We start from the raw sequence: 19,913 nt of genomic DNA, 5'->3' as shown, positions 1-19,913 counted from the left end.
TTTTTAAATTTAAGTCAGATTCCGGGATAAAAAATTCAGAATTATGAGATTAAAGTCAGAATTTAATTTTACATGTGGCCCTTATCCTCTTCTTTATGTCACTTATTTCAAATTTCACAAGACAAACAAAGATTGCAGACCATTCATGCAACAAGCCTCTGGCGCCCTCTGCTGGTCATGGTGGCAAGTGCAAGCGGAAACGAGGACAAACAGACTCGGTTATAATCGTGTTGGTGGTTGTAGTTCTGTCTCCGAGCAGCAGGTGTCGCTGTCGGCTAATGTGTGTGTGAGACCGGGAGCGGAAGCGGAAGCAGCGAGAGAAGAAGGCGCGCGCAGTGGGCGGTGCTTCGGGGAAAACCAAAATGTCTGCTCCGAAAACGATCCCGAAAGACGCCCAGGTAACGATCTTTTCTCCCGCGGTTAAGGTCCGCTTCTCTCGCGTTCACGCCGAGAGTGAACGTACATTATCCGGTTTATTCGGATCAAACGCAGTTTGCGCCGCTGACGGAGACAGAAGCTCACGTTTATGAACGCCAACAGCGGCAGCTAGCCTAGCAGCTAACGTTAGCACCGAAGCTCACGCACACAACAACAACAACAACACACAGCAGCAGCAGCCCGTCCATGCTAGCTGGCTAGTTAGCATTGATGGACATGAACATAGAAGTGACACAAATGAACTTACGCGGAGCTCTGTACATGCTAATGAGAGCACGTCACGTGATCTGACGTCAGCACCGGCGGTGGTCACAGGTGAAACAATCAAGTCAACTCTGTTGCACGTGACGTACGCTGCACTGCTGTCACGTGATTGGCTAACGAAGACTTTAACAACGTAAATTACGTCAGTTTACGAACTTTATCTCACTGTTAAGACAGACTTGTTACCTCCCACACCAAAGCCCATAGAGAAAACCAGTTATTTTAACATCACAGCTCACAGGCGTTCACAGGAGTTGTTGATCCACTGCTGCCTCCATCACTAACTTAAAACGTCTTATTTTTGTGACCACACGAGGCAGCACTAGACCAGCAGCTCCTGTGTCCCTGTGAGCTAAAATCACCTTTTTTTTCCTATGGGGTTTGGTGTACGAGAGTGAGTGGTTTACAAACTTGTAATGAATGAATCAACGGTGATTTTCCTTGACTCACAACACCGTGACCGATGTCCCCTGTCCCTGCAGGTGATGATCCAGATCCTGAAGGACATGGGAATCACAGAGTACGAACCGAGAGTCATCAACCAGATGCTGGAGTTCACGTACAGTGAGTCGCCGTTACCGCCGCCGTCGCCACAGCGAGACGTCTGAAGTTCTCCAGCCTGAAAACGTCTGTCGTCTGTTTTGTCCGCAGGATACGTGACGACGATCATCGACGACGCCAAGATCTACTCCACGCATGCCAAGAAGTCCAGCGTGGACGCCGACGACATCAAGCTGGCGATCCAGTGCCGCATGGACCAGTCGTTCACGTCGCCGCCGCCGCGAGACGTAAGTGCCCCACCTGACACGTCTTTCAAACCGCCATCCTTTATCTTCTTCTTCGTATATTTGTTTACGGTCGTGTGCGTGTGTGTTCAGTTCTTGTTGGAGGTCGCCCGGCAGAAGAACCAGAGTCCGCTGCCGCTCATCAAACCCTACACCGGACCACGTCTTCCTCCAGACCGATACTGTCTGACGGCACCAAACTACAGACTCAAGACTGTGCAGAAGAAGGTGAGAGGTCGACCTCGGCGCGTCGGAGAGCGCTAACGCTAACAATTCGATCAGAAGAGAGAGAGTGTGTGTAACGTGCCTCTGTTTCCTCTAGGTGGGGTCGTCCGCCAGCAGGATATCTGTGCCTCGTCTCAGCGCCGTCTCCAGCAGACCGACCACGCCCACGCTCGGTGAGTCTCTGTGTGTGTGTGTGTGTGGTGGCGCCCTCTGCAGGCTGCTGTTTGTCTTGACCGCTCTCGTCTCCACAGGAACGCCGTCGGTTCAGTCGGTCGCCGCTAAAATCGGAGCGCCGGTGTCGCTGACGGGTCAGAGGTTCACCGTACAGATCCCGCCCCCTTCTCAGACGACCGCCGCCAAAACAAGTAAGGACCGCCCCCTCGTCTCCGCCGCTAATACACGAACGACACTTCACCTGTTTTTTTTTTTTGTTTTTTTTTTACGCCCAACAGCGACGTCGTCCACGCCAGCCTCCAACGTCCTCATCAACCAATCGCTGATCGGCTCCAAAAACATCCTCATCACCACCAACATGGTGTCACAGAACAGCGGCGAGTCGCTGAAGAGGAAACACGAAGACGAGGACGACTATGACGCTTTATGACAGAGATAACCATGCTTTTTTAAAAAAAATGAAAATAATGGGAGGAAGAGACTGAAACCTGTTCACGTGTGATTTACAACAATAAAAACAAAACTGTTTAAATTAAAAATGAGCTGCTTCTTATTTTAAAGAAAAGTTCCACTCTAAACATCAGAAAAATCTCTTTAATTTAAATATTTAAATATAAAACACACATAATGTGACCTGGAGTCCACTTCATACATTAAAGTCACAATACGTAACATGAACTTCTTTATACATTCAGTTTTGACACTAATGCTAATGCTAGCTTCATAAAGATGACCAACATTGGCTTTATTCATGTGTGGCTTAAAGTGACTAAAGAGCAAATGCTAATGTTAGCTTTGTAGCGATTACCCAGAGTGATGACACAGCTGCTCATGCCAATGTTAGCTTTGTAATAATAACCCACTGACAAAACGACTGCTAATGCTAATGTTAGCTTTGAAAAATTACCTGGTAGCGAAACCACAGTTAATGCTGGCTTTGTTGCAATTACCCAGAGTGACTACACAGCTGCTAATACAAATGTTAGCTTTGTAATCATTACCCAGTTACAAAACAGCTGCTTATGCTAATTGTTAGCTTTGAAAAATGGCCCACTAACAAAACAGCAGCTAATGCTAGCTTTGTAGCAATTATCCAGTGTGACTGAACATCTGCTAATGCTAATGTTAGCTTTGTAATAATTAGCCAGTGACAAAACATCTTCTAATGCTAATGTTAGCTTTGAAAAATTACCCCGTAGAAAACAGCAGCTAATGCCAGCTTTGTAGCAATTACCCAGTGTGACTGAACATATGCTACTGTTAATGTTATCTTTGTTATGATTAGCCAGTTACAAAACGGCTGCTAATACTAATGTTAGCTTTGAAAAATTACCCAGTAACAAAACAGCAGCGAATGCTAGCTTTGTAGCAATTACCCAGTGGACTGAACATTTGCTAATGCTAATGTTAACGTTGTAAAGACTACCCACAGTGACGAAACTGCTGCTAATGCTAACGTTAGCTGTTTGGTGAACAAAAATCCGACTTGAGCTGAAGCAACTGAAGCGTTAACATTGCAAAGTCTGAGTGGATTCAGAAACGGCGTTTGCGAACAAATGCGGCGACAACAGTGTGCGTTAGTTCATTTTAACCTTTAATAATAAAAAGAAAACTAAAATAAAAATCTCAAAATAAAAATACATGGCAAAAACAATAGACTCTTAAATGATTATGAGAATAATCATAATGTTGCAAATGATACAGTAGATAATAATAATAATAATAATAATTATAATAATAGTCACCATAATAATAATAATAATCAGAAGCGTAATAATAATAATAATAATAATCGTAACTCTTATCTTTTTGAAAATCGCCTTCTGTTTTATAGACATTATGGTTTAGCATCGCACAGGCCGGGGGCGTGGCCGGGGGGCGTGGCACTTGTCAAAAATATTTTCACACTTAGCAAAGTTAACCCCACATATGCACGACAACGTAAGGACAGAATCACAGCTCGTACGATTCACAGCACTGCGTCGTTTAAAAGTCAACAAAGAAACAAAGGAAACCAACGTCAAATCAAAAACATGCTCCGTGTCCTTTCTTCTTTTTCTTCTGTTTCGCAGCGTCAGGCGGGAGGAGGGCGGGCGTTTGGCAGTTTGTACATCGCAAAAAAAAGAAGTCGTCGGTTCGAAGACGAGATCCCGCCGCGAGAACTCGTCAAAAGACTCGATGGAGAATTTACGGGGAAAAAAAGAGCGTAAGAGAGCGTGAAAAAAACAACGGGACGGACTTTAAAAAATAAATAATTAAAATCCCTACGTACGCAAGAACAACGTTAAAAAAAAACGTGTGCAGTTCAGTGGGTTTGAAAGATGAAAGTGCTGCCGTGTCCGTGAAATGACGATGACGACGCGGCCCTGAACGCGAATCACGGCCGCCGCCGATAACGAAAAAAAAAAACACATAAGCGCGATAATTACGTCAGTACGGCAGAGGACGAGGGTCAAATGAAAACCCGACAATTCTGAGATTAAAGTCAGAATTCAATTATCGACTTTTCCCTCAGAATTCGTACGTTGTTTATTTTTAAAACTCATATTTGGCCCTAATCCTCTTCCGTACGATGTTTACGAAACCCGAACTCTTCTGGTCGTTCACGTCACGTCTGAGAAAAAATTTAGAAAGGGAAAAACTGAGAAAAATTTGGTTCATTCATTTATTTTTTGGGATTTTTTTCTTTCATGGCACAGGTTTTTAAATATGTATTTTTTTTTTACGTTAAAACTACATTTTGTCACATGACATTTTAAAGGGAAAGATGATTCGTTTCTGTTTTTACGAGAATCAAATGTGCAAATCTTAATCCACAATCCGTTAAATTGTTGAAACGTACGAGAAATTTGTTATTATTCGGAACACAAAAAAAACTGTTTGAACAAAAACGCAGCTTTAATTTGAATTTGTCCGACTTTTACGCATCATTGATGATGTCATCAAGCGGCGACGGTTTCATTTAATTGGCAACAGTGAGACGTTAAAGGCACAAAGCAGTTAAGAGTCATTCGAGAATAAAATAATAATAATAATGTATTTAAACAGAGATTACGATAATAAACCAGATTAAAAGTCACAGTATTTCCCTTTAAAAAAAACGGTGACGATTTATTTATTTTAAATCGAGCTACAGTCTGACAAATTCAAACGTCTGCAGCTCAGCCCGATCGTCTTGTTCTTTCTTAACGTGAAAGAAATCAAACCCCTCAACAAACTGATGATTTTTTTTTTTTAAACTGTAACATACACTTGCGATATTTCACTAAAGCGGTAAATCTGCTCTTCGCGTAAATTGTCGTTACAATTTTAAGTTGTTTTTTTTCGTGGAACAAAAAAACCTCAAACCGTGGACAATAAACAAAGATGGAGAACAACTCATATCCAGGTCGCCCCCAATTAGCCGGTCACGGTCAAAGTCGTAAATTCTGCCCCCTGGTGGCCGACGACAGTAAGACGAATAAGCCCCGCCCCAAAAAACAGTTTGGTTTAATAATTTATTGATACAAAAACAGGTTGAGACGTCGTGACTGGCAGCTGGTACCGACTCCTGATTGGTCGGGAGTCGTGGGGGCGCGTTCCATTTGGTTGGAACTGGGGAATTTCCGGCGAGCTAACGCGACCAATCTTAACATCGGATTCCAAGATGGCAGCCATCGTACAAACACCGCAAATTTAGTTTTTTGACATGTTTTTGTTTCACGGTAAATCAGTCATACGCATCGGGTTTTTTTTTTGTTCGGAAGTTTGTGTGCGCCTGAGATACATTTGCGTTTCCGACGTAAATGGAACGCAGCGTCGTCATCCATCTTTATTTACATTCATGCTGCGTCGCCTAAACTGTGTTAGTTTATAATTTTTTTTTAATTTTACAAACCGTAAGAAAAATGCGTGGAATGATTCTGAGGGAACAAACGGAAAGAACGCGACAGCAGACAGGAAGTGGCGAGGAGGGGGTGGAGTCAGAGCGGATGCTGGTGAAATTGAACTTCAGTCACCGGTGTGTTAAGACTGTGTGTGTGTGAGTGTTTCCTCCCTTAAAAAAAGCACGTACAGTGTTTACGAAAAAAAAAAAAGCAGCAGCAAACGTACGACTCGGCGTCTCGTAATTGTATTTTTTTTTCTGTTTCAAATATATATCCTGTTCGTACGAGACGCGAGCGTCAACGTAAAAGCCGACAAACACCGCGACTCCCGCTTCGCTAACTTTATTTCTAATTCCGTCACGTGGTACACGCTCAGACTAAGCCCCGCCCCCCCACACCTTAACGTCACTACGACTACGAACAAAGTGACGGCGAGGTTTGGGCGCGGACCCCGCGGCTGCGTCACATCTACAGTTTACGACCTTCAGTAAAGAGAGAGGAGGAAATGGAGGGAGAAGACGGTGGCGGGAAAATGGCGGCGGCGGTGTGACGAATGGCAGAAGCAAGAGAGGAAGAACACCACCGAGGCCTCCCTCCAGACACGCCCTCATCCGTCTCCCCTTCAGCGGGGAATGTAACGTGAACAGTGTGAGTGTGTGTGTGTGTGTGTGTGTGTGTGCGTTTGAAGCTAGCGTGTGAAGGCGTCGGCGAGCTCCTAGCAGTCCTCGTCCTTGTCGTCCATGACGCCTTTGAGCCGCAGGCGAGCGAAGTCCTCGAAGACGAAGTCGTCGTCCTGGGAGATGCTGCTGCTGACGGAGAGGGCGGAGAGGGTCGTGTTAGCGCTTAGCGGCTCACGTTAGCCGCGACGTCGACATGACGACAAAACAAGGTTTAACTCACTTGGTGTCGAATTCTATCAAGTTGGTGTCGATGGGCGGGTCCATCTCCGGCACAGCTGGAACACACACACACACACACATCAGTAACGTTAGCGCCCCCTAGCACCAAAACCGTGCGACATTAAGGGAAGCTTTTAACAACTTTTACTCCTTATTTTGTTCTGAGTGACTTCACCAAATTACAAGTTGATCGCAATAAAACTCTAGGAGGGGTTTGTTCAAATAGCACACATGAGAAATCGCCAAAATAGCAGTTTGATCCAAAATGGCTGCCTCTCTGTTGGGTTACGGCTACAGAAACTTTGGCGCGCCCTGGCACCAAAACCATGCGATATAAAAGCAAATCAGGCTGTTAATGCTAATGTTAGCTTTGAAAAATGACCTGGTAACAAAACAGCAGCTAATGCTAGCTTTGTAGCAATTACTCAAAGTGACTACACAGCTGCTAATGTTAGCTTTGTAATCATTACACAGTGACAAAATGGCTGCTAATGCTAATGTTAGCTTTGAAAAATTACCTGCTTACAAAACAGCACAAATGTTAGCTTTGTAGCAATTACCCAGAGTGAGAAAACAGCTGCTAATGCTAATATTAGCTTTGTAAAGACTACCCACTGTGACAAAAGAGCTGCTAATGATAATGTTAGCTTTGAAAAATTACCTGGTAACAAAACAGCAGCTAATGCTTGCTTTGTAGCAATTACCCAGAGTGAGAAAACAGCTGCTAATGCTAGCTTTGTAAAGACTACCCACAGTGAGAACACAGCTGCTAATGCTAATGTTAGCTTAGCCTAGCGCCAAATCGTGCGATATTAAAGCAAATCAGCATTGAGATTTTTTTCAACCCCCCCCCCCCCAAAAAGAAACAAAGTAAAGAGACGCCCCCTGGTGGCAGAACATGAATCAGGTGGGCGTGGACTCACCAGACTGTGGGCGGGACAGTGGCAGCTCCACGGGTTTAGGATGCATTAAGATGAACGGCAGCTCCACCGACACGTCCCTGAAAACATACACACACGCTTTGTGATGTTAACGACAAAAACAGAATCATCTTAGCAAAACGTTTACGTCACGTCACGTTTTTTAACCAGTTTTTTTTTAATAAGGCAACTATGCTAATGATCGACCACAGCAAATTTGGTTGTGATCGGACAGTCTGTTGTGACTTTATTGACAGTTTCCTGTCATCATCAGCTTTGGTGCCCCCTAGCGCCAAAACCGTGCGATATCAAGTGAAGCTTTTGACATATTTTAGTAGCATTTTGTCCCGAGTGACTTCACCAAATTTGAACTTGATCGCAAAAACAAAGTTTGTTCAAATCGCCCGAATGGCTGTTGGATCCAAAATGGCCGCTTCTTCATCTTGTCCTGATCCAGATTTGAACTGGACTGGATCCACTTCAGTCTCCATTGAGTTTAAACCAAGCTTAAACTTGACGTAATCTGAAGTGGATCCACTGGTTTAATCGCTTCCACTTAAACTGGATTAAAGTGGTTTATACTGACTGCAATCCAGTTAATCTTGGTGAAAACCCTTCAACCCAAAGTGTGGTGGTTTAATCCAGATTACAGTGGTGTGTTAGGTCTCGTTAAACCAGGCTGTTTGAAACATTTACCTCTCCAGCATGCCTCGCAGCAGCCTGGGGGGGGGGGGGGACACAGAGGGGGGAGGGGGGAGGGAAACAGGAAGCCAAAAACACAGAGGGAGATGAAATGAAAAGCAGGAGGCGACAACAACAACAACAACAACAACAACAACAACAACAACGTCGACAACAACAATCACAGCAGCAGCAGAGTCTGAGGATGAAGCAGAAATCTGAGGCCGAGCTTCACCAAAGTCACGCTCTGGCTCCGCCCACACACACAATCAGGCCCCGCCCACACCCACGTGGTTTCAGTGCAACACTTAAACCAACAATACCACTCAATTTGTTTGTCCACACTAAAACACAGCCAGTTTTCAAACAAAAGTCTCACTTCCTGTTTGTCTACACTAAATTACAACCCCACAATTTTCAAAATAAAAGTCTCACTTTGTATTTGTCTACACTAAAACACAACCAGTTTCCAAAATAAAAGTCTAACTTTCGGTTGGTCCACACTAAAACACAGCCAGTTTTCAAAATAAAAGTCTCACTTTATTTGTTCACACTAAAACACAACCATTTTTCAAAATAAAAGGCTCACTTTATTTGTTCAAACTAAAACACAAACATTTTTCAAAATAAAAGGCTCACTTTCTGTTTGTCCACACAAAAACACAAGCAGTTTCCAAAATAAGTCTCACTTTTTGTTTATCCACAATAAAACACAACCAGTTTTTAAATTAATGTCTCACTTTCTGTTCTTGCCACAGTTTTCAAAATAAAATGCAAATTTCTGTTCAACAATGAAACCCAAATCCGCATTTTTCAAAATAAGTTTCAGTTTCTGTTGCTTCACACTTAGGGTGAATTCCAATTCCTTGCTTAACCCTCAATCTCAAAAATGCGCTCCCTCTAGTCCAAGTGCTGTCCCGATTCTCAGAAAAATTAAGTTGAGGCCAAGTTTAAAGGCTGTATCGCCCTCAATATTGAGATTTTCTGACACCACCCTTGGAAGCAAGAGCTACCCAGAATGCATTGCGTGTTTTCACATAAGAAAGCTGGCGTCGAAAGCAGCGAAGCGAGTGCGATACAAATTAAGTATTTACTTTGTTAATAGAGATATAAAAATTATGAAAACCATTGTATTATCTCAGTTTAGACCCATATTATGGATTACTGACGTCATTGTTGCGTAACATTTATTTTTTTCAATAGCCGGCCGGTGCGGACAAGTGATCGTTTGCTATGGTTTACTTTTCAATAAGCCGTGGTGTGTGGTAACTGTCAGCTGAATATGTCCGTGGTTGTGGTATTTGTATGAGTATCATCTTATAACTAACTGACAACCTAATAACTTGACTGAAATAAAATAATAAATAAATAATCGTGACGTAAATGCGTTCTTCTTCTTCTTCTTTTTTGGAGTTAACAGACTGGACGCAGCTTTCGCGTTATTCTGCCCCCTACAGTCTGAAGACGTATCTGCATTTAAGGGGTGTCCCAATTCTAAGTGACAAAATAACCCTCAACACTTGGTTTTGAGGGCCAGTTAAGGTAAGGGTTGAGCTTGAGGGTTAAGATAGGAATTGGAATTGGCCCTTAAACTCAACTCTGACGTTTTCAAAATAAAGGTCTCTGTTTTAATTTATTTGAAACTATTGTCAAAGAAAGTTCACCCTGTTTAAAAATTGTGAGGCTTTTATTTTATAAACAGGAGTGAATCCAGTGTGTGTCAGACCGTTTCCTGTTGTAGCACTGCACACACACACACACACACACGCACACGTTTGAATTTGGTGAAGCTCAGCCTCAAACATTTCATCAGCAAGGTTCAGACAGGAAGTGGTGTCAGCAGAGTGGGAGGAGCTTGTGTGTGTGTGTGAGTGTGTGTGTGTGTTACCCTCCACGTGACACCACCAGCTTGACTTTGACTCTGTAGGAGACCAGGATCCCCAGAACCTCTTTGTTGGTGACGTCCTTCACACTGAAACACACACACATTGACAGCGCTGTGGGTCATGTGACCGTGTCATGTGACTGCACCTGTGTGTGTGTGTGTGTGTGTGTTACATGGTGGACGAGGCCAGGTTGGTGTCTTCATGTTTGAGTTTCCCGTCCAGAGCCAGTCCTCTCTTCTCTCTGTTCTTGTCCAGCGTCGGAGTCAAAGTGTAAACCTTACAGAAGGTGGAGCTGGACGACACCTGGTCACTGTGGACACACACACACACACACACACACACACACACACACACACACACACACACACACACACACACACACACACACACACACACACACACACACACACACACACACACACACACACACACACACACACACACACACACACACACACACACACACACACACACACACACACACACACACACACACACACAGTCAATCACATAAGCCCCGCCCATTTAAACCTCATTAAAAAGGTAGTGACGACGTCAGACTCACTCTGCTTCAAGCTGAGCAACTGGACATTTGTACTGAGCCGTACTGAAGAGACAGATGTCTGCATACTGACGCACTGCAGAGAGGACAGAGGGGACAAAGAAGACAGAGGGGACAGAGGGGACACAGAGAGGACACAGAGAGGACACCGTTAATGACAGCTACAAAAGAACCAGAAGAGTGTCGTTCAAATCATGTTTTCTCTTTCAAGCGAGGAAAGAGAGAAGGAAGGAAGGAAATAAGAAAAGTAAGTAAGTGGACAGAGACGTTACCAGAGATCTTGACTCTCTTCACAGTCTTAGTAGAGTTGTTGGTGACGTGAACGTTGACGCTGATCGGCTCACCGTGATAATACAGCTGTACACACACACACACACACACACACACATTTGTTTAGGGTCACATGACAAAAAAGACATCGACTTGTATGTGTGTGTTAAATGTATGTGGTAAAGTGTTTGTATGTGATAAAATGTCTGTGTTAAAGTGTGCGCGTGTTAAATGTGTGTTAGTGTGTTAAATGTGTGTCTGTGTGTGTGTTAATTGTGTGTGTGTGTGTGTGTTAGTGTGTTAATTGTGTGTGTGTGTTAAATGTGTGTGTGTGTGTTAGTGTGTTAAATGTGTGTATGTTAAACGTGTGTGTTTTAGTGTGTTAAATGTGTGTGTGTGTGTGTTAAAGTGTGAGTCAAAGTGTGTGTGTGTGTGTGTCAAAGTGTGTTAAATGTGTGATAAATGTGTGTATGTGATAAAGTGTGTGTTAAATGTGTGTATTAAAGATGTGCAAGTATTTTATAGTGTGTTAAGTGTGTGTGTTAAACATGTGTGTGTGTGTGTTAAAGTGTGTGTGTGTTTGTGTGTGTTAAAGTGTGTGTGTTAGTGTGTGTTACAGTGTGTGTGTGTGTTAAAGTGTGTGTTAAAGTGTGTGTGTGTTACCTCCTTGTCCAGAGACGCCTCCAGATGCAGAGATCTGTCTGACATGAGGAAACTGCGTGTTGTCTCCACCATGGGCTGAGGACCAGGTTTCTCAGGAGCATACTGAACCTTTCTGATCACCAGACGCACTGAGTTCCTGCTCACACACACACACAGACACACACACACACAGTGAGGACACTGACAGACACACACCAGAGGACAAAGACTCACTCACTCACCTCTTGTGAATCTTCTCTTCTATCGACTTGGCACAGAAGGCTCTGATCTCAAAGTCCACGCCACACGCCTGACCACAGGAAACCACAGGAAACCACAACCAATAGGTAATTTTGCTTTTATACCAGCAGAGGGCGCACTTCAACTTCAGTCAGAATAAAGTGTGAGGCTTCTTCTTCTTCTGTCATTAATCTTAAGAGTGTGTAAAGGAGACGAGAGGACACACGTCCACACTAAAACACAACCAGTTTACAAAATAAAAGTCTCACTTTCTGTTTGTCCACACTAAAACACAACCAGTTTTCAAAATAAAAGTCTCACTTTCTGTTTGTCCACACTAAAACACAACCAGTTTACAAAATAAGTCTCACTTTCTGTTCGTCCACAATAAAACACAACCAGTGTACAAAATAAGTCTCACTTTCTGTTTGTCCACACTAAAACACATCCAGTTTTCAAAATAAAAGTCTGTTTCTGTTCGTCCACACTAAAACACAACCGCACAATTTTCAAAATAAAAGTCTCACTTTCTGTTTGTCCACACTAAAACACAACCTCACAGTTTTCAAAATAAAAGTCTCACTTTATGTTTGTCCACACTAAAACACAACACCACAGTTTTCAAAATAAAAGTCTGTTTCTGTTCGTCCACACTAAAACACAACCTCACAGTTTTCAAAATAAAAGTCTCACTTTCTGTTTGTCCACACTAAAACACAACCAGTTTTCAAAATAAAAGTATGTTTCTGTTCGTCCACACTAAAACACAACCTCACAGTTTTCAAAATAAAAGTCCCACTTTCCGTTTGTCCACACTAAAACACAACCAGTTTACAAAATAATTCTCACTTTCTGTTCGTCCACACTAAAACACAACCTCGCAGTTTTCAAAATAAAAGCCTCACTTTCCGTTTGTCCACACTAAAATGCGACACCACAGTTTTCAAAATAAAAGTCACAGTTTCTGTTTGTCCACACTAAAACGCAACCCTGCAGTTTTCAAAATAAAGGCCTCTGATTTAAAACTATTGTTAAATAAATTTGTGTTTAAAAATGTGAGGCTTTAGAGTTTGTAAAGGAGAAGAGAGGTCACACGCTGCTGTGCGTGTGTGTGTGTTACCTTCCCAGTGTCCTCTGGGCCTGGCTGTAAAGTGACTGAACACGGCAGGTTCTGAGGAATCTGAAACAAACACAAACTACCATCATCACACACACACAAACACACACACACACAGAGGTGAGGTCACACAGTGATGATGTCATCAGGCGATGACCACTCACAGTGAAGTAGAAGGGGTGAGCATGTTGACCCAGTTTCTTCAGCAGTCGCTCCTGAAGACGACTGTTGGGTTTCTTCTCCTCAGGAACGGGAGGGAAGGCCTGGAAGGTGGAGATGTACAGGTCCTTCCTGAACGACAGGCCCAGGACGTCCAGGTCTTCGCGGCCGTAACGAAACGCACACGTCAGAGTGACGAAGACTGAGGAGGAGGAAGTGATCGCAGACACTTCCTGTCAGTTACATTGATGTGAAATAACAATCATCTCTTAAATGACCACAGGAGGACACCGCCATCTTACCTTTCCTGTCCTTCAGATAATCGGGGTCGACGAGGATCACGCCATCTGTCGGAGGACAAGAGGACGCGTTAACACAAGACCCCACCCACACTTCAGGTGACTGACCACTAGGGGGCACAGGCTCTTCTGTTTATATCAATGGATTCTGCTGCAGAATTTTTTTTATTATAATATTTAAAAAATTTAGGATACCCGATATATCGCGAATGCTTTGGAATCATATTTACTGTTACCGTTAGCTAGCATTTTCCAATTTTAAACTGCTGTTTTACGATATGATATTTTGAAGCTACATTCGACGTCTATATATCGCAATATTTTGAAGCTACATTCAACATCTATATATCGCAATATTTTGAAGCTAGATCCGATGTCTATATATTGCAATATTTTGACGATACATCCGATGTCTATATATTGCGAGATTTTGAAGCTAGATTCGTAGTCTATAAATTGCAACATTTTGAAGCTACATTATATGTCTATATATAGCGACATTGTGAAGCTACATTCGATGTCTATATATTTTGCGATATTTTGAATCCATATATCCGTGTTAAATACAAAGTTTTATAGAAGTCAAGGCGACGACAGCTGCTGATTCAGTTACCGCTTAAGTCATCCTTCACTTTTGGGGATACCTCGATAACACAATTTAAAGCCGATATCGTCCGATACCGATATTGTGCCGATAATATCGTCAAATGAACTCACCGACTGGATCCACATGGTCCAGGTGATCCACAAAGTCTCTCTTTCCCAGGTAAACTGTCACCTGCACAGGGAGAATAATGAGTATTATTATGATGATGATGATGATGATGATGATGATGATGATGATGATGATGAGTCAGCGTTTTGCTGATGAAAAAAGATGAAAAAAGAGGAAGTGACTCACTTTACAGTTGGGGCTTGACTTCTTGAAAACTCTGCAAAGTTTGGAAACAGGAAGAGGAAGAAGAAGAAGAAGAAGAAGAAGAAGAAGAAGAAGAAGAAGAGGATTAGTCTTTTTTTAAAATAATAAAAATTGCTGTCACACAAGAACTGAGAGAATATTTGGTGAAATCATTTGAGGAAACGTTTCAGAGACGACGTAATGCGGCCTATTTCGACATGGGAAGAAAAATGCGGCGACAAACAGAAACACTCTTGGTGACATCGTGCGATGTAGAGTTTCAGTTTTTGTACGTGACAAAACGTGTGGATGAAGCCGTGTACTGCAGGCAACGGTCGCTACAAGACGCATTCAAGAAACCTGGCAAATTTCACCACTACTGGGATCGACAAAGACAGCAAATCAAGTAAAACATTATTTTTTGACATTTTGTGACCAAAACGTCATCAACCAAGGCCTCGTGGTATAAACGCAGTTATTTTGTGGGCGATGTGTTGATGTTGTTTGTGTCGCTGATGTGGGCGGGGCCACAGACGTTGACTGACATCGTCATCATTTCTTTCTTTCCTCTGTGTTTTCATGTAAAAATACAGCAGCAGAGAATAAAGTGTGTACACACACACACACACACACACACACACACACACACACACCCTGAGTCCACATCAGTATTTCTGTTTAGATCATTGCCGTCTGTTTGCCGTTCTGATAAATTGCGACCTTCGCGGTGTCATACAGCCGCCGGGCACGCCCCCCCTCACCCGAGCTCGTCAAACCTGATTCAAAACAAATAATCTAATAATGAGATTAACGAGCCAACCATCGAGAACGAGCCAACAATAACATAACCAATATTGGCCCTGACCACAGGTCCCTGAACGCATCACCATCATCAGCAGATACAGCCAGGGGTAAAAAAAAAAGCTCGCTGTCGACAGCCGCCTTCACAAAAACCACAAACGAGGAAACGTGACCACTTCCTGGTCGCGACGGCACACAAACAGGAAGTAACTGAGTGTAAGTTTTGTTGTCCTCCTGACATTTAAAGCAGTTCAGAGAAAAACAAGAGGCGTTCGGGGTAAACAATTGAGCGAGGGCGGCGGCGTGGTGACAGCGGCAGCTGCGCGGTGACGCCTTCTTCACGCTCGGCTGCTCTCAGTCAAAACTCTGCAGTCACGATGGATGGAAAAGCTGCAGGGACCAAAGTCCTGGTCCTCCTGTGAGCAGAGTCTGCGTCACGTCACGTTCAAGTCCGGACACGAATGTGTGACTTCATTAAAGACGTTAATGAGAGACAGAGAGTTGTTTATCGCTAACCCTTTCATCACTCACTCACTCACTCACTCAGTGGAATTTCCAGCTCTAATTTATTCATAATTATAAATCATTGTTTTCAAAAGTCCGTCAGTCTGCGTCTTAGTTTGAAAGTGTGTGCCACTTCGTTGTCTTTTGTTTTTTCGTCGTTATTCTTACAAAAATAAAAGTACACGTTTAACTAGTTATTCCTTCAAAACAAAAATGCTTTGTAAAAGTTTTTACATCATCTTCGGTTTTGGTCGTTGTTCTTTCAAAATAAAACACAGGTTTTTCTAATATTTTGTTTTCGTCATTATTCTTACAAAATAAAAGCATATGTTTTTATGTTATCTTTCATTTTAAAGAGTTATTCCTACAAATTAAAATGCACATTTTTTATGTTATCTTTTGCTTGAGTCATTGATCTTTCAAAATAAAACACGTTTTTACATTAGCTTTCATTTTAGTAGTTATTCCTACAAAATAAAAGTACAAGTTTTTATGTTAGATTCCATTTGAAGAGTTATTCCTACAAATTAGAAAGCACATTATTATGTTATATTTTGTTTTATTCATTATTCTTTCAAAATAAGATACACATTCTTGTCATCATTATAGTCATTATTCTTTCAAAATAAAGTACATGTTATTACGTTAGCTTTCATGTTAGTAGTTATTCCTACAAAATAAAGTCCATGTTTTTACATTAGCTTTCATTTTAGTCGTTATTGTTTCAAAATAAAGTCCATGTTTTTCATTTATGTAGTTATTCCTACAAAATAAAGTATGTTTTTCATTTCCATAGTCATTCCTACAAAATAAAGTACATGTTTTTCATTTACGTAGTTATTCCTACAAAATAAAGTACATGTTTTTTATTTATGTAGTTACACCTACAAAATAAAGTCCATGTTTTTAAGTTATCTTTAGTTTCCGGTGATATTCTTAGAAAACAAAATAGACACTTGTCTTATCAGAGGAAGACGACGCTGTGACTAATTAGCATATTAAAAACATGTGATATTTAAACAGTCAGATGGTTAGAATCAAGTGATTATGGCTTGATTTGATTCACTTTTCTCCAAACAAACAAAAAAATCAAAACATCCTGAAAACAGTCGGTGAAGCTTCTCCGTCTCTGGTCAACATCACTTTGTTCGTTTGTTTGTTGATGAAAAATGGAGACAAACAAGCAAACAAAGAAACAAAGAGGAGCTGAAAGTTTCCATGATGCCTTCACTGACATTTAACAGCGTTGGGCGTCTGAACTTCCCTGTTCTGTGACTGCTGCTTACAGAACTGAAACACCAGTGTGGACAGAGGTCAAAGGTCAGAAGTCTCATCCTCTGGATAAAGACCTTCTTATAATGCCGTCATGATTGACAGTCCATATCAAGACCTATATATATATATATATATATATATATACACATATATATTGTTTTTAAAGTCAGTTACGCCATCTGTCGACCAACTTCCTCTCCGGTGTCGTCATCAAACCTCCGTTCACGACAGTTTGTAAACCACTCACTCTCCCACACCAAAGTCCATAGAGAAAACCAGTGACTTTAACATCACAGAGACACAGGAGTTCACAGGAGTTGTTGATCCACTGCTGCCTCCATCACTAACTTCTAACGCCTTATTTTAGTGAATTCGGCTTTTGAAATATTTAATTTATACTTAACTCAGTGACACAAAGTGACCACACGAGGCAGCAGTAGACCAGCAGCTCCTGTGTCCCTGTGAGCTAAAATAGCCGATTTTCTCTATAGGGTTTGGTGTGGGAGACAAACGTCAGTTTCCTGCTGGAAAAGTCCGTCTAACAGGGAGATAAAGACGTTCTTAAGACATCGTAGACTTAAACTGACATTTTATTCGTTGAGTCACACACACAAACACAAACACAAACACAAACAAACCCTGAACTGTCCCTTTAATGTTTCAAACCACCAGGAAATGCAGAGACAACCTTCACACCACACCTGTTTCCTAACAGGAAGTAACTGTGGGCGGGGACAGGAAAGTCCACACAGAAATGGAAAGTCGACGTCTTTCGATGTTTTATTTTTTAAAGTCACAAAATTCACTAAATCTGGATTTTATACGAATTCAGGTTAAAAAAACAACAACAAAACCAGACAAACATAAAAACAAAGTATGACTGTTTGTTTCCGTCTCTCCGACATGTAAACAACCTCAGATTAAACGCAGAGTCAGCACCTTAACCCCGAGTCAGCAGATTATTCAAAACACTGTGAGCTGAGAAGAGCAGGAAAACAAAGCTTTTATTGGTTATCGATCAATCCGTTCATTCTAATCAGGATTAAATACAGTCACGGTCAGTTATTGTGCTGATTTAATTCATCTGATATTAATCTGCACAGATTAACGCACTGAAAACTCATCATTCATGCACAATTTCATGTTTAAAAATTAAGATACGTTTTCTTTTCCAGTTGTCATGTCAATGTCTTACTAATCACTCTGTTCTGTCATATTTATACTTCATAAATAAAGTTAATTCTCAGGATATTTATCGTTAGCTGCTGCGTTTGAATTATGACTTCTTTCTTCTTCTCTTTCTGTTTTGTGAGCAGCATAATTTCAAAAGTAAAGGCTGTTTTTTGTTGTTGAAATTATCTACAGCAGATTAAGGCCCAAAGAAGAAGTGATAATACTTAGCCTGAGCATACAGGCGAATATATAAATACTAATCATTTAAATACCCTTTTGTTGTCAAATCTAATGTCGACTTTATACACAACATGATTATAATAATAATAATAATAACAACAATGACAGAACATAATCATACTCATCATCAGGCTGAAAACCATCACACCAAACCAAACTCCATTGGAGAAAACGTCAATATAAGAAGCTACAGTGACGCCAGCGGGTCTTTAACACATCCGTGTGTCTCTGTTGGAACTTTTTAAGTGCTTCTTTAAATCGGCATCATCGTCGTTCACCTAACGCCACTTTAAATCGATAAAATTTCAGCTTTATCAGTAGGTTTAGCGCTGTTCGATACCGCCCACCGCGGCCGTATTTTGGTGGTAAATCACCGTGGGAATCCGTGTGAACATCACAACAACACTGCGTTAAACGCACCGTGTGTACAGTGACAGTGTGTGCGTGTGTGTAAAGCATACATTATGATTATTAAATAATCATAATAATGTGATAAAAACGTGTGAAAACAGCTGCAGCGGTGACATGTTGAAAAGTGACAGATTCGTAAGCAGCAGCGTCCAGTCCGCTTAGCTAACCCCACCCTGCTCTGCTAACTTGGCCTCCCCCGAAGACGAGGTCATCGCCCCGGGGAGGCTGGACCGCCGAGCCGCGGTGAAGCCGACCCATGCGTCGGTCATGTTTTCACCAAGCACCGACTCAATGTCTGCAGCGCAGCCCGAGAAAAGCTGCCGCCGCCCGGGCCAGCGGAGGCTCGGCTAACGCTGGCGAAGTGCGTGAGCTCCGCGGCTAACTAGCTGTTAGCTGCAGCCCCTGTTAGCTCCTACCTGGTGCCCGCCTTGTCCCCCATCTCCTCGGCAGTCGGACGGCAGCAGGATCCCGACACACGGAGCCCGGACTCGGCGAAGACTGTAAAAATGAGCGTTAGTTCGGACAGCTCCGCTCACCGACACCGACACCGTCCATCCACCGCCACACACGGCTAACGAGTTAGTATGCTAATTTAATTTAGCGCCGCCTCGATCCTCTGGCTTCCGCAAAGGCAGGATGTGTGTGGATGTGTGTGTGTGTATGTGTGTGTGTGTGTGTGTGTGTGTGTGTGTGTGTGTGTGTGTGTATGTATGTGTGTGTGTGTGTGTGTGTGTGTGTGTGTGTGTGTGTGTGTGTGTGTGTGTGTGTGCCCTTGCGCAACAGTGTTCAACATGAAAAGATGAACAAGATGAACAAGGAGACAAGGAGAGGAGTGAGGAAAGGAGAGAGGAGACAAGGAGAGGAGTTAGGAAAGGAGAGAGGAGACAAGGTAAGGAGTGAGAAAAGGAGACAAGGCGAGAGGAGTGAGGAAAGGAGACGAGGAAAGGGGTGAGGAAAGGAGACGGGGAGAGGAGTGAGGAAAGGAGACGAGGAGACAAGTAGAGGAGTGAGGACAGGAGAGAGGAGACAAGGAGAGGAGGAGTGAGGAAAGGAAACAATGAGAGAGGATAAAAGGAGACAAGGAGAGGAGTGAGGACAGGAGGAGTGAGGAAAGGAGAAAATGAGGAGTGAGGAAATGAAACTAGGAGAGGAGTGAGGAATGGAGAGAGGAGACAAGGAGAGGA

At 42.5% G+C, this 19,913-nt stretch overlaps 2 protein-coding genes across 3 annotated transcripts; one reads left to right on the top strand and one right to left on the bottom strand.

Annotated features, from left to right (window-relative positions):
- Window positions 1–296: 296 nt before the first annotated feature.
- On the top strand, window positions 297–2,399 carry taf9 (TAF9 RNA polymerase II, TATA box binding protein (TBP)-associated factor). Its single transcript, XM_083889496.1, has 7 exons — window positions 297–398; window positions 1,185–1,266; window positions 1,354–1,490; window positions 1,581–1,715; window positions 1,810–1,885; window positions 1,964–2,077; window positions 2,165–2,399. The coding sequence occupies exons 1-7, from the start codon at window positions 363–365 to the stop codon at window positions 2,314–2,316; spliced, it is 732 nt and encodes a 243-aa protein (XP_083745622.1). The 5' UTR covers window positions 297–362; the 3' UTR covers window positions 2,317–2,399.
- A 1,073-nt stretch (window positions 2,400–3,472) lies between these two features.
- On the bottom strand, window positions 3,473–19,329 carry arrb2a (arrestin, beta 2a). 2 transcript variants are annotated; one of them, XM_083889814.1, is made up of 15 exons: window positions 19,146–19,329; window positions 14,329–14,359; window positions 14,145–14,205; window positions 13,431–13,475; window positions 13,134–13,330; window positions 12,973–13,032; window positions 11,855–11,922; window positions 11,634–11,769; window positions 10,973–11,057; window positions 10,704–10,776; window positions 10,311–10,448; window positions 10,141–10,224; window positions 7,575–7,651; window positions 6,653–6,707; window positions 3,473–6,561 (listed from the first exon to the last, which is right to left on the bottom strand). In XM_083889814.1, exons 1-15 carry the CDS (start codon window positions 19,166–19,168, stop codon window positions 6,468–6,470), a joined length of 1,227 nt encoding a protein of 408 aa, XP_083745940.1. In that variant the 5' UTR covers window positions 19,169–19,329; the 3' UTR covers window positions 3,473–6,467. The 2 variants fall into 2 exon arrangements, with proteins under 2 accessions (XP_083745940.1, XP_083745941.1); XM_083889815.1 differs by having other exon boundaries at window positions 3,473–6,558.
- Between the last annotated feature and the right edge of the window lie 584 nt (window positions 19,330–19,913).

The sequence above is a fragment of the Microchirus variegatus genome, assembly GCF_963457635.1.
Source record: "Microchirus variegatus genome assembly, chromosome: 5".
Taxonomy (NCBI): Eukaryota; Metazoa; Chordata; class Actinopteri; order Pleuronectiformes; family Soleidae; genus Microchirus; species Microchirus variegatus.
The sequence above is the reverse complement of the archived record's forward strand: the minus strand, read 5'-3'. Positions and strand labels throughout refer to the sequence as shown.